The following is a 12,119-nucleotide window of genomic DNA, read 5'->3' as shown; positions in this document are numbered from 1 at the left end:
ATTTTAATAATAATTTAACCCAATTTAACCAAAATATCATTTCAACATGTAATCAATATAAAAAATTATATTTTAAATTCTTTTTTTTTGGACTAAGTCTTGAAATCTGGGGTGTATTTTACACTTATAGCACATCTCAATTCACACCAGCCGCATTTCAAGTGCTCAATTGTCACATGTGGCTATTGGCTAGTGTTGGACTGTGCAACTCTAGAGTCCTTAAAATTATAAAGTAATACTCAAAACTAATTTTTTTTAAGAATTTGAGGTTAAAGTTACATCTACACTTAGGAAGGTTTTCATAAAACTAAAAAGCCTGATGATCATAAAGATGTAACTTAACATTTATGAGACTAGGTGCAAAACATTATTTTAAATTTTCAGCTGGCTTTATTTTACTACATGCTTCCTTTTTCCATCAATAGAAAATGAAACTTCAACCCAGTCCAACCAAAACAATAAACAAGTACTTATTATAATAAGATCTTATTGTAAGTTTATTTATCATTATTTGATATTGCACACAATGTGGAAGTTCTATTTCTGAATATAAAATTCTGTGTAAAGAAAAATGCTTTCCCTCCCAAAAGAATTTTTTTGACTTTTTTCAAACTGGAAGACACAGCAAATTACAAAAGCAGAAAATGAATTAATGAAAACATATGAACAAAGAACATAAGTCTTCTTACATGTCAGGTTAACCCAACAGTAATAACAGATCAGGAGTAACTCAAAGAATCCCCTAATGAACACGACTGCAATTAAATCCTCAAATAGGCGCCAATTTGAATTATAACATCTGCTTTTCCTAAACACGTCTGGAATGTATGTTTAACATTTTGTCCTTCTAGCTATTTTCCAAACTCTAAAAATTTGGAAAACATCAATCTCCAAATCAACAAAAATGGCAATATTGAAAGATGGTCTTTGACAGGATGTAACGGCCTCGATTTCTTCAAGAACTGAATGTGGAAGTAAACAACATAAGAAAGGGATGTTATGTTAGAACACTGGTGTGGCTTTTTAGACAGATAAAAGAATCCATGAAGTCTTCTTAATGTTTCGAGAAGCCACAACTAAATTTGTATGTTTAACTATAAACAGGCTGCACAAAGCTAACTAAAATACTTCTTTCTTTGCTTTTGGGTATAATTATATCAATTTAGTGTAGCAACATTAACTTTCTCAAGTTAATCAGAAGTTCCTATGGGAACTTAAAAGTTTGACTAATACAAACACAGAAAAAAGATTACTTAAGCACTTTATTTGGGATACAAAGTCATTCTAACACAGGTGGTGGGAGGAGAGTAGGAATTAAAAAGAAGGGGCCTAGCTAAGGGGAGAATAGGAATTAAAAAGGGAACTAGGTAGTTATTTAAAAAAAAAAAAAAAGAGGGTGGGAATCATGAAATTAGATCTACTTTATGTCAGTGATTACTTGAGGCTATTTTGATGTCAAGGTTCTATCTGCCGGTATCTTAAACTGTTCTGATTCCAAGGATGGAAATGACAGCTACCCCCATCTTCTTCCTTCCTGAAAGCTAAGAACAGAGAAAAGTAGAGCTGCTTCTGAGAAACAAAGATGCTTTCTACCATTCTTCTAAGATGGTGGAAGAGTCTCCTTAAGAGGCTTCTCCAAGAAGGAAAAATGAAGGAGGGAAAGAAAACCATAGCAGAATTCCCTGGCTGTTTCACGCCATTGCTCCGTCACAACCACTGTGCAACCACTCTGGTCCGGCCCTCTCCCTCCCAGGAGGTTTAGCCCTCCCAGGGCATTGTTTAGCCGGGGTCCCTATTTACCACTCAGATCGCCTCCACCATTCCTGCTTTAGGATCTCGGGAAGCCCCAGGGCAGAAAGCCGAAAAGCCAGGAGAGGACTTGGTTTCGAGGACCTCCTCCAACCCCACTCTTACTAACTGGTGTAGAAAAGGGAGAGGGAAGCCTGGTCTTTGCTTGCATGGGTTCCTTAGGGGCAGAAGCGGCCCCTCGGCCGGTGTCGACCGGAGGTGGCCATTAGCGCCGGGCGCTTGGTACTGAAAAAGCCCTACCAGGGCGAGGGGCCTCCTCCGGCCCGAGACTCCGGGCCCGGTCCGGGTGTCAGGTGCGGCCCTCGGTTCCCTACCCTCGGGGCACCGGCGACGACAACGCACAGACCCCGGGCTGAGACCGGTCACCCGCCCGACCGCCGGGGACCTGGGACCCAGGCTGGCCCCGAGCCGCATCGTGCCCGCCCCCGCCCTACCTGAGGGGGACCGGGCGGGGTCGCTAAGGGCCGCTCCCGGGAGCCCCGCGACCGCGCAGCTCGGCGACGGAGGCGCCTCGTCTCGCCGGGGCAGAGCTCGGCGGCGGCTTCACGGCCTCAAACTCCATCGGGAGGTACAGGGACAGCCCCGTTGGCGGCGGCGGAGGCCGCGACGGGGCTTCCTCCTCCCTCCGCCTCCGCCTCCTTCTCCTTCTCCTCCTCCTCACCAAGGAGGCGGACCTGGAGGGATCCCGACCTAGTTCTCGCGAGAAGATACTCCCCACCTCACGCGAGATCACGCCTGACCGGGAGTTGGGGAGGTGGAAGGGAAGCGTAGTACCCCCGCCCCCTGGACTGCGCATCAGCTTTCCTCGGGTCTACAGAGCCACCCTTTCACGTGACTAGGGAGCTCTGGAGCACTGTGGGAGGTGCTGTTAGGAGGCCTGGGCAAGCCGAAGGGCTTGATGGGAAACTCCCTGTACATTCATATGCGCCTCGAGCCAGCCTCCTAGACACTGGTTTTAGCCAGTGTCTGACTCCCACTGTGGAAGGCGTGGTATGGATTGAGCATAATCTGAGGCATCTGTATTATATTGTACTCACTCTCCCATAATTAAATGCTGACAGGATCCCTCAGTCTCTCCACATAGGTGCCAAGCAATCTCCCTATTTTATTAAAAAAAAAAAAATTCGTTTGCCTGGCACTAACGCCTTATCTCTTTGTTAAAGAGAGAATTCTGGGCTCTTCAGAAGCTGGCAGGGATAAAAATTCAATCACAAATTCTGGCGTCAATATCTCAATAAATATTTGTTGAAGGATTTCTTTTCATAGTAAACTGCAAGGTAGAATTTATTGTTTTTATAGATGAAGAAGCAGGCTGGGAATAGGGATCAGGGAAATACATTAGTGGACTATATTATGTGCCAGGTCCTGAGTTACGTAATAAAATTTTTAATTTTACTATTTTGTTTCACATGCTCATCAAAATAATCCTAAAAGGCAGATACTATGTACTCTGTTACTGATGAGATACTGAAAAACACAGGTTAAGAAAATGTCCATGAATTTTAATTAAACTCAAGTCACTTTCCAATGTGAAACTGGATGTCCAACAAAAGCGTTTATGGAAGTAAACCCACCACAAATTAGAAGACATATGGAAAAGTAGTTTATAAACTATAATGAGTTTAAATATATATATACATATGGTTATTACTACCCAGATGGCAGGAAAACATCAGTGTTTAAAAAAAATATATTCATTGGCCACATCAAAGATTTTCTTACATGCATTTTTATCCCTTTCAGTCACTTCTCTTTATGAAATATATGCCAACCCAATAGAAAGGTTCCCAACAATGATTCATTTGGTTCACTGTTTTCCATTCAACTAGATAGTGATGGATATATACATATCTTTTTTCCATTCCACTGGACAGTGGTATGTGATAACGTGATAAGATTTTTCAAAGGTAACCTGATCACATTTAAAATTTCAATTCCAATTCTCCTTCCCTCCCTGCTTTATTTTCTCCAACTCCGTTTTCAAAATCTGACAGTACATTGGTTTTACTTGCTTTCTGTCTGTCTCGCTCCAGTACAACACAAGTTTCTTGAGAGCAGGGATTTTTGTCTGTCTACCTAACTTCTAATACAGGTATATATTGTAAAGACTCTGTAAATATTTGTTGAATGAATGATTAAATGAATAGCCAGGAAAAATAGTTTCCTTTAAAATTCACAGATTAGACAAAAGACAAAGCTCTCCATTCCCATCTCCACTTTATTATTTCTTATGTAAACATATAGGATAGTTACATCCAGGGAAAAATGGCAAGGATTTTCTCTTACACCAAAGTAACAACTGTCTTTCCAAGATCCGTTATACATAAATCCAGTAAATGAAGAGGCTGAACCAAAACATGCTACATATTTTTCCCATCGTATCAGAAACACAAAGAACTAAAAGTGAATGTTTTCAGTGAATAAATTCAACACTTTACTTTGCCATACCTGCATTTTAAAAAAAGATTTCATTTTCCTGAAATTGCTTAGACACATCATGCAAACAGACACTCTCCTAGGAATGATTTGAGATCCCTCTGTGCTACCGAACAGGAATAAATAATAATAAATAACAACCATCACTTTCACAAAACACCCCTTCCCCCTAAGCAAAAATCTCAAAGTGCTTACAAAAAATTTCACGAGAATCTTACAAGGCACACATAAAACATAAACATAGTACAACCACAATTTTTTCAAACATCAAAGATAGATACCAATTTCTAAAAAAACCAGTTTATTACTATTCTTTTACTCTCCCCTCCCATTTCCATCCCTCCCCCACAAAATTTCATCCTAGGAAGCAAAAATAAGAAAAGCACTTCAATCACAAACTATTTCTGAAAGGGAAATGTTCTCATGCCTACAAATGGCCAATCATAGGTCAAATGGGAAAGAAAATTGAGTGCTGTGCTATCAAATTCTCCAGTGGAAGAAAAACACTCTTTAATTTAGAAAAGTTCTGTCTCCAATGGAGTACTAAATAGCAACATTCATAAAGACACAAAACTCTTCTCACTTGCTTTTCCCTCTGTTCTTAGAAACTCAGGAAGATTTAAATATAAAATCATAGAATTTTAGACCTGGAAATGATCTTACAAATTATCAAGATCAAAGTTGTTATTTTACATATAAATTTAAGAAAAGCTCAAGGAGAGGTGACCTACCCAATGTCGCTAACTAGTGACCTGGGAATTATGAAGTTGTTTTTCTTATCTAATATGAGAGCTGGATTACTTAAAATCTCTCCCAGGGTTAAAAATCTATACATGAAAAAAAAAAAAAAAAAAAATCTATAAAGAACATATTTTTCACAGAAGTATCACAAAAAAGATATTTAACATTTATAACAATCAACATGTGATTCATCACAAAATTCATTAAATGGTACAAAGTATATTACATTTTTAAATGTGGAAGGGCTTCCACAGAAACTAAACGTAGCAGAAATTCTAAATAAAGCTGAGGTGAGTAGAGGAGGAACAGAACATCTTGAAATAAGATGTATCCAGTCAGGCTTCTTTACAAATAGTTCCTGTGTTTTAGAAAATATGATTTGCCCTGCACTATATTTTAATCTTGTTATAACAGCAAAAAGTTTTCTGTTATACGTGGACAGGGATATTAGAGAGCAATGGCTCATAACACAATTTGAAATATTGCTCTCAGTTAAATAACCACACAGTCATGGTTTTGCTTTTGGCACATTTCCGGAAATACAGAGTAAAACTCTAGGGAGAGCTTCTTTCTAGCGTAAATTTGTGCTATGCCGCACCCTGCTACCCTTCCTGTTGGTGTGGGACTCTCTAGGGACCTAAAATCCCAGCACCCGGCCCTCCGCCCCAAGTAAATCCGGACGTGGCCCTTACTGGTCAGATTTATTCCAGGCCTGAGTGCATTCTTCTTCTCTTCTCATATATTGGAAAGTTTCTTTGCCTGCAGGATCCCAGTTCCCTGACCAGGGACTGAACCTAGGCCATGGCAGCGAGAGCCCAGAATCCTAACCACTAGGCCCCCAGGGAACTCCTGGGCGAGCATGATCTGAAGGAAAGTGTGGGAAACCTCACCTGTCGGTCTCTGTGTGGGAGATGACTGTGCGGAATCCCTCCTGTGACTGTGGGCAGCAGTCCATTCCACGTAGTGAGGTCGCCCATGTGTGCATGGTTGTGGCACAGGAAGAGGGTATGCTGAGTCCAAGCATTAAACAGTATCTTTGAAACTTTCAGGATTGGCTTCAACAGCCTAAGGAAGATGTCTGGAAGAGGAAAGAACTGGAGTCTGGGATGGCTCTTTCTCAGGAACGGTTGACCTTTGAGGATGTGGCCATAAAATTCACTCAGGAGGAGTGGGAATACCTGGACCCTGCTCAGAGGGCCTTGTACAGGGACGTGATGGTGGAGACCTATAGGAACCTGATCTCTGTGGAGATCTTCTGATGGTTCTCACAAGGAAGACCTTGCTAAATTGATCGAGCTCTGAGGAAATCAGAGACAAGCAGTCAAGAGAGCAGAGCCAGATGAAGGAGCGCCTGGTAGCCCTCTCTACTCACGTGACAGAGCTGGAGGAAGATCTGTACACGGCCAGAGAAGACCTCATTAAATCTGAGGAAATGAACACGAAATTGAAACGAGATGTCCGTGAAACTGAGGCTAAAAACTGCCAGTTGCAAGAACGCCTGGAGCTGGCACAGCAGAAGCTGCAGCAGACCCTGCAGATAGCAGAGGTGCTCCCCAAGGTGGAGGCGGAGCTGGCCCAGAGTGTGGCTGCACTCTCCAAGGCACGGCAGAGAGAAAATGAATGAAGAACATAATAAACGCTTATCGGACACTGTTAACAAGCTTCTTTCAGAATCTAACAAGAGGCTTCAGCTTCATCTTAAAGAGAGAACAGCTACTCTAGCAGAGAAGAAGTCTCTCCTACTAGAAGTTGAGAATGCAAAAACGCAGTTAGAAGAAATGCAACATGGTAAGGATCAGCTAAGACTAAACCTGGAAGCCCTGAGAGCTGAACTGGACCAGACGAGGCTGAGAGGAGCTCCATCACCAAGGCCGACCCCACTTGGGCAGCGTCCCAGATGTCAGGTTCCCCGTGGCAGATGGGCCCGCAGACTCCTTCAGCAGCAGCATGGTGTGGCCGCACCCCCAGAAAGGCCGGCTGCCAGCGCTGCGTGAGGAGACTTCCAGGACACCAGCTTCCCGAGAAGCGGTACAAGATGACAAGATGACCATAAAATGTGGAACCTCGGCCCCCTCCTCCCCGCTGTCCCTTCGGCTGGACCGGATGCACAAAGGGGCGCTGCACACAGTCAGCCCTGAGGACACCAGGGCTGGGCACAACTCAAAAGGTTTGCAGGATGGCCCCGTGAGCAACCCCAGCAGTAGTAACAGCAGCCAGGACTCGCTGCCCAAAGCCCCCAGGAAGAAGGTCATCAAGTCCTCTATCAGCCGCTTGTCTGACAAGAAAGAAAAGGGCCGACCTGGACATCTTGGCAAGGAATCGTGATGACAAGGTGGTATTGCAGAGACAGAAAACTCATCTCAAGATGCCTTGGGACTCAGCAAATTGGGAGGACAGGCTGAAAAAAATCGTAAACTTCCAAAAAACAAATGACCCCATATCCAACCACTGCCCGACAGCGACCACTTGGAGACCCAAGTTCCCAACCACTGAATTGCTTGAGCCTCACGAGCACGACATGTGAGAAACCTGCTGGCAAAAACAACTTTTTATTAAAATCGTTTTCAACTTGTTAGGAGGAAACATCTTACTTTCAGACGTAAGTGGCCCACAGAACTGTACACTTTTATCTTAAACCTGTTCAAGACAGGAACTTAAAGTGAGCATTTTAATGGTACAGGGACGCACCCTCCCCTGCCCTGGCCCTGGTGCTCCCTGTGCAGACAATTTTTATTTATGAGTGACTGGAAAACAGTGACTAAAAGAAGTAGGAGGTTTATAATTCTCACCTAACAGGAAGTCCAGAGGGTGCAGTGGGGTGTGATGGGTCCTCTGCCCCTTCTACCTCCATGACCACTTAATCCTTAGTGTCCTTACAGCAACTCTCGCATTGTGCATTTTTTTCAGTCAATATCCTCATAAAAAGAAAAATAAAATGGTTTTTTGCTCTCTTTTTATTGTATCTCTATGAGATGATGGATCCTTACTAAATTTATTGCACTAAGTATTTCAATATATGTAAGTCAGAATATTATGCTATACACCTTAAACTCATAAAGTGATGTATGTCAAGTACATCTCATAAAACTGAGGGGGAAAAGGCAAATAGAATACTTTAGAAAAAATGAAAAAAGAAAACTCTAGGGAGGGTTATAAAAATTGCATTAATGTAAATGAAAAAAGTTATTAAGAGAATACTAATAGCTACCCATATTTAAACTGCTCATCTAGTGACAGTAAGAAAACTAATATATATTGCCAATTCAAGATAAAAAAAGGAATGAACTACTGACACACACAGCAACATGGATGAGTCTCAAAGGCATTATGCTGAGTGAAAAAAGCATATCAAAAGGGAACATGCTACGGATTTCCCTGGTAGTCCAGTGGGTAAGACTCCGTGCTCCCAATGAAAGGGGCCTGGGTTCGATCCCTGGTCAGGGAACTAGATCCCACATGCATGCTGCAACCAAGAAGTCCACATGCCGCAACTAAAAGATCCCGTGTGCTGCAACTAAGACCCAGCGCAGCCAAAAGAAATAATAATTTTTTTTTTAATAAAGAGGAACATACTATAAGGTTCCATTTATGATATTTCAGAAAAGGCAAAATTATAATGATGGAGAACTGTTGCCTGGGTTTAGTGCTAGGATGAGAAGCTGACTACAAAGGGGAAGCATAAAGGAGTTTTGGAGGGTGATGGAATGTTCTGTATCCTAATTGCAGTGGTGGTTGCATAAATCTGTACATATGTAAAAATTCATAGAACTGTACACCAAAAACAAAGGTCAATTTTACTGTACGTTAACCAACAAATAAAATAAATTTCAAAAAGGAAACAGAAAAAATATCTTAGAGCTTCATGCCAATGGTATAATTTTACTGGCCACAAAATTATTAAATGTAACCGTATTAAATAAAATCAAGAAACCTGGGCCCAATTAATCATTTCTAAAATATGTATACTAACAACTCATGGAAATATTATTGTAAGGAATATTAGCTTATGTATAAGGAAAGTCTGCTACTTCCAAGTGAATTTGAATTGTGTTCCTTTATGGTTTAAAACAATAGATACCTTGGTGTTTAGTTTAGAATCCAATAGAGTTGGTTAAAAAAAAAATTCACTAGTCCTATCCGTTTTTAAAATCACTAATAATGGGTAATAGTATGTTTTAAATTTTATTTTCTCTTCCCATTATCCTAATTTATTGAAGTTATGGTATGGTTGGATTTTACACTTATATCAATTATCTAGAGACTCAAAATCAGAATCTGGAAATACTGCTGGATCCTCTGTCACTAGAATCAAGAATATTTAAGAGGAACACTATTTCTCTAGGTAAACCACTGGGACTTATATATAATGTATGAGATAAGACAGCATCCTCTCAGCTTTAACATGTCTCCCACACTTTGGAACTGGTAGTACAAGTTCAGAAAGAATAACTTGTGTAGGTAGACCAAAAATAAGACCCAAAGATCGGGTTGGAAATGCAATATTACAAATGCTGCATTTCTATAGAAAGACTTGCCTAACAGAATGATGTAAGGCTTACATAGCAAGGTGTGATTCTAATTATAGTCGATTTTGCCTTTCCAGATCATGCCTGGGTAGTTTTTCACCACTGCTTCTGCCATGGACAGAGGTTAAGTGCTTTTTGAGAGCAGATTTGTGCTTGAAATCCATGTCACAACAGTGGCATTTGTATGGCCGATCCCCACTGTGTATGTTCAAGTGGTCCTGAAGTGTGCTTTTAGCAGTAAATGTCTTCAGGCATACAGTACACTGAAAGGGCCGTATGCCCATGTGCCCTCGAATGTGCCGGTTGAGATTTTTCTTTTGTGTAAATGTTTTCCCACACTGTAAGCACAAGAACAGTTTATGCATCTTAAGGTGGCGCAGATAGTTTTCAACGTGAAGAAACCCCCGAGGGCACCGGGGGCACTGGTGCCTCAGGGAAAAAGCATCCTCTAGATTCTGAATCTCATTCACTGTACCATGACTTCCTTCAGTATTCTCACAGAATAAGCCCTGATCTTGATTCCCAGGAACTTCTGCCACTCTGCTCTCAACTGTAGAATTGATCAGTGAATGCTGTGTTTCCGAGAAATACATGCTTGCTTTTGAAGAGGTACAAGGCTGTGAAAACTTCCCATTTTCTACACCCCCAGTACTGATTGATTCCACATGGAGGATACGAATTTCACTGTCTTTAAAACCTACGTCTACTGAAGACAGCTCCGGTGACTTCATTTCCTTTCTTTCTGATGTCAAGCTCTCTACTGCAGACTGTAAAGCATTGCTTTCTTCTTCTTTAACATGGAAATCTATGTTTACAGGACTATCCTCTGAAATTTCAATGATCTCACAGTCTTTATCTGAATTTTCTTCTTCATTCTTAACATCTGGATCAGAGGATTGACACAGGTCAGCATGTTGATTGTTATTTTTCATAGAAAGATCAATTTCCAGATATTTCGACAAAGCTTCTGTGCACTTTTCCACAATGTGAACCATCTGAAGGTAACTAGCAGCAGTCAAGTATTTCAAAAGCTCTTTCCTTTTAACTTCAAGTGCTCCAGTGTAGCAAGAGAGCAACAATTTTCTGCCAACTTCTGCACTCTGCAAGATGGTGATTCTGACATGTTTTGACTGCGTGAGTAAAAATTGATCTCTCATAAAAGTGGAGCAAGCAGCTAAAATCACCTTGTGCCCCTGGAACTCAGTGTCATTAATATAAATTGAAACATCACAAAATAAATTCTGCTGTCTCAAGAGATTCATTTTCTGCAAGACTACATCTCCTTGCTGTTCAAACTGGAAGTGCAGAACATCAGACTCAGCAGCCATGGTCACAATCTAAGCAAAATAAAACATAAACATTGATGTAAGGATCGGGGATGCTTTCCTACACTGTGATAGTAAAAACAAACAATCAAAAAATCCTAAACCTAAACTGGGTAAAAGACAACTCAAATTCTAATCTGGGCGCTAAGAGTGAACCCCTATATAACCATCTCAAGACCCAGAAAAATAAAACGCATTTCTCTATGATCTTGTGGTACATCTTTCATACTTTTGTTACATAACTTATTACGTTGAATTGTACTCAACAGTTTCTATGTTTTTCTCCTTGACTAAACTGTATGTGCCTTGTGTTCAAGGACATTGTTAATGCCCACTACTAAGTGGACTTAACTCAGTTTCCCAAATTAGAAACCTTAATGTAATCTCCAAACTTCCTACTCCTCATCACTACTGCAGGTCTTCCTTCTGTTCACCTGGACCAATGCAGTCTCCTTGATATGACACTCTCCTACATTCCAAACTACCCTCCTAAGTGGCACCAGATTAACATCTTTTAAAACTTTTTTAAAAATTCTATTTTACTCTTCTGCTTTAAATCCTCCATTGCTCTCCTCTACCTCCAGGACAGCCTAACCTTCTTAGCAAATACAAGATCTTTCATTATTTGGCCTTCACCAACGTTATGGCTTTACCTCTCCTCTATCTTTTACACTGAAGCTTCTTTGATATTTAGATTTTCACCACTGGCCAGACAAGAAGACCCAATTACACCTTTGCACGTGTTACATTCGCGCTTTCAGCTAGTGATTTGGCTGAAGGCTCAAATCAAGTAAGATTTATCCACCCGTCTCCCGGACAGAGTCAGTTGCTCTCAGAACACCACGAAAAGGAGCCTGGTTCATCTGAGTTCCTGCAGCGAGCACAAGGGCAGGCACAGAGCAGGGGCAGCTTCGGGAATATCTGTTGAACTGAATCCGGACCCCAGGTGGCCTGGAAGATCCTCCAGTTCGCCACATAGGTCTTCCCGAGCCAAGCCTGCCAGGACCAAGGTCCTGACGGCCAGGTGTCTGCAGCACCCCTCCAGCCACTCCCGGGCCGCGCCTCGCTGCTGCCCTCCTCCTCCTCCGCCTCCTCCTCCGGCTTCCCCACCTGCCGGAGTTTCCCACGCGCTCACTCACCGACTCAGAAACCAGAGCCGAGCTTTCCACTGCAGCGGCGGCCCAGGCCGGAAGGTGGGGTCAATCTGGGAGGAAACACATCCGGTGTCAACTAGCTTCATTCTTTATTGGGGCCCGCTGGGCGTCCCGGAAGGACATCCTGA

The 12,119-nt window shown here is 41.9% G+C and overlaps 2 protein-coding genes across 7 annotated transcripts in view; both read right to left on the bottom strand.

Annotated features, from left to right (window-relative positions):
* Positions 1-2,504, bottom strand: part of RC3H2 (ring finger and CCCH-type domains 2) — a 51,045-nt gene extending 48,541 nt beyond the window's left edge. For 3 of the 5 annotated variants that reach the window (XM_082467856.1, XM_082467857.1, XM_082467859.1), the window contains exon 1: positions 2,244-2,504. The gene's annotated coding sequence lies outside the window, so the exon portion shown is untranslated. The remainder of the gene's footprint in view (positions 1-2,243) is intronic. The other 2 variants (XM_082467858.1, XM_082467855.1) reach the window with 2 other exon arrangements.
* Positions 2,505-7,516: 5,012 nt separating this feature from the next.
* ZBTB6 (zinc finger and BTB domain containing 6) lies at positions 7,517-12,066 on the bottom strand. Of its 2 annotated transcripts, none has more exons than XM_082467815.1 (2): positions 11,977-12,066; positions 7,517-10,849 (listed from the first exon to the last, which is right to left on the bottom strand). In XM_082467815.1, the coding sequence occupies exon 2, from the start codon at positions 10,838-10,840 to the stop codon at positions 9,566-9,568; it is 1,275 nt and encodes a 424-aa protein (XP_082323941.1). In that variant the 5' UTR covers positions 10,841-10,849; positions 11,977-12,066; the 3' UTR covers positions 7,517-9,565. The 2 variants fall into 2 exon arrangements, with proteins under 2 accessions (XP_082323941.1, XP_082323942.1); XM_082467816.1 differs by lacking the exon at positions 11,977-12,066 and adding an exon at positions 11,491-11,947.
* Positions 12,067-12,119: the final 53 nt, after the last annotated feature.

This window comes from Balaenoptera physalus (assembly GCF_965194825.1).
Source record: "Balaenoptera physalus genome assembly, chromosome: 7".
Taxonomy (NCBI): domain Eukaryota; kingdom Metazoa; phylum Chordata; class Mammalia; order Artiodactyla; family Balaenopteridae; genus Balaenoptera; species Balaenoptera physalus.
The sequence above is the reverse complement of the archived record's forward strand: the minus strand, read 5'-3'. Positions and strand labels throughout refer to the sequence as shown.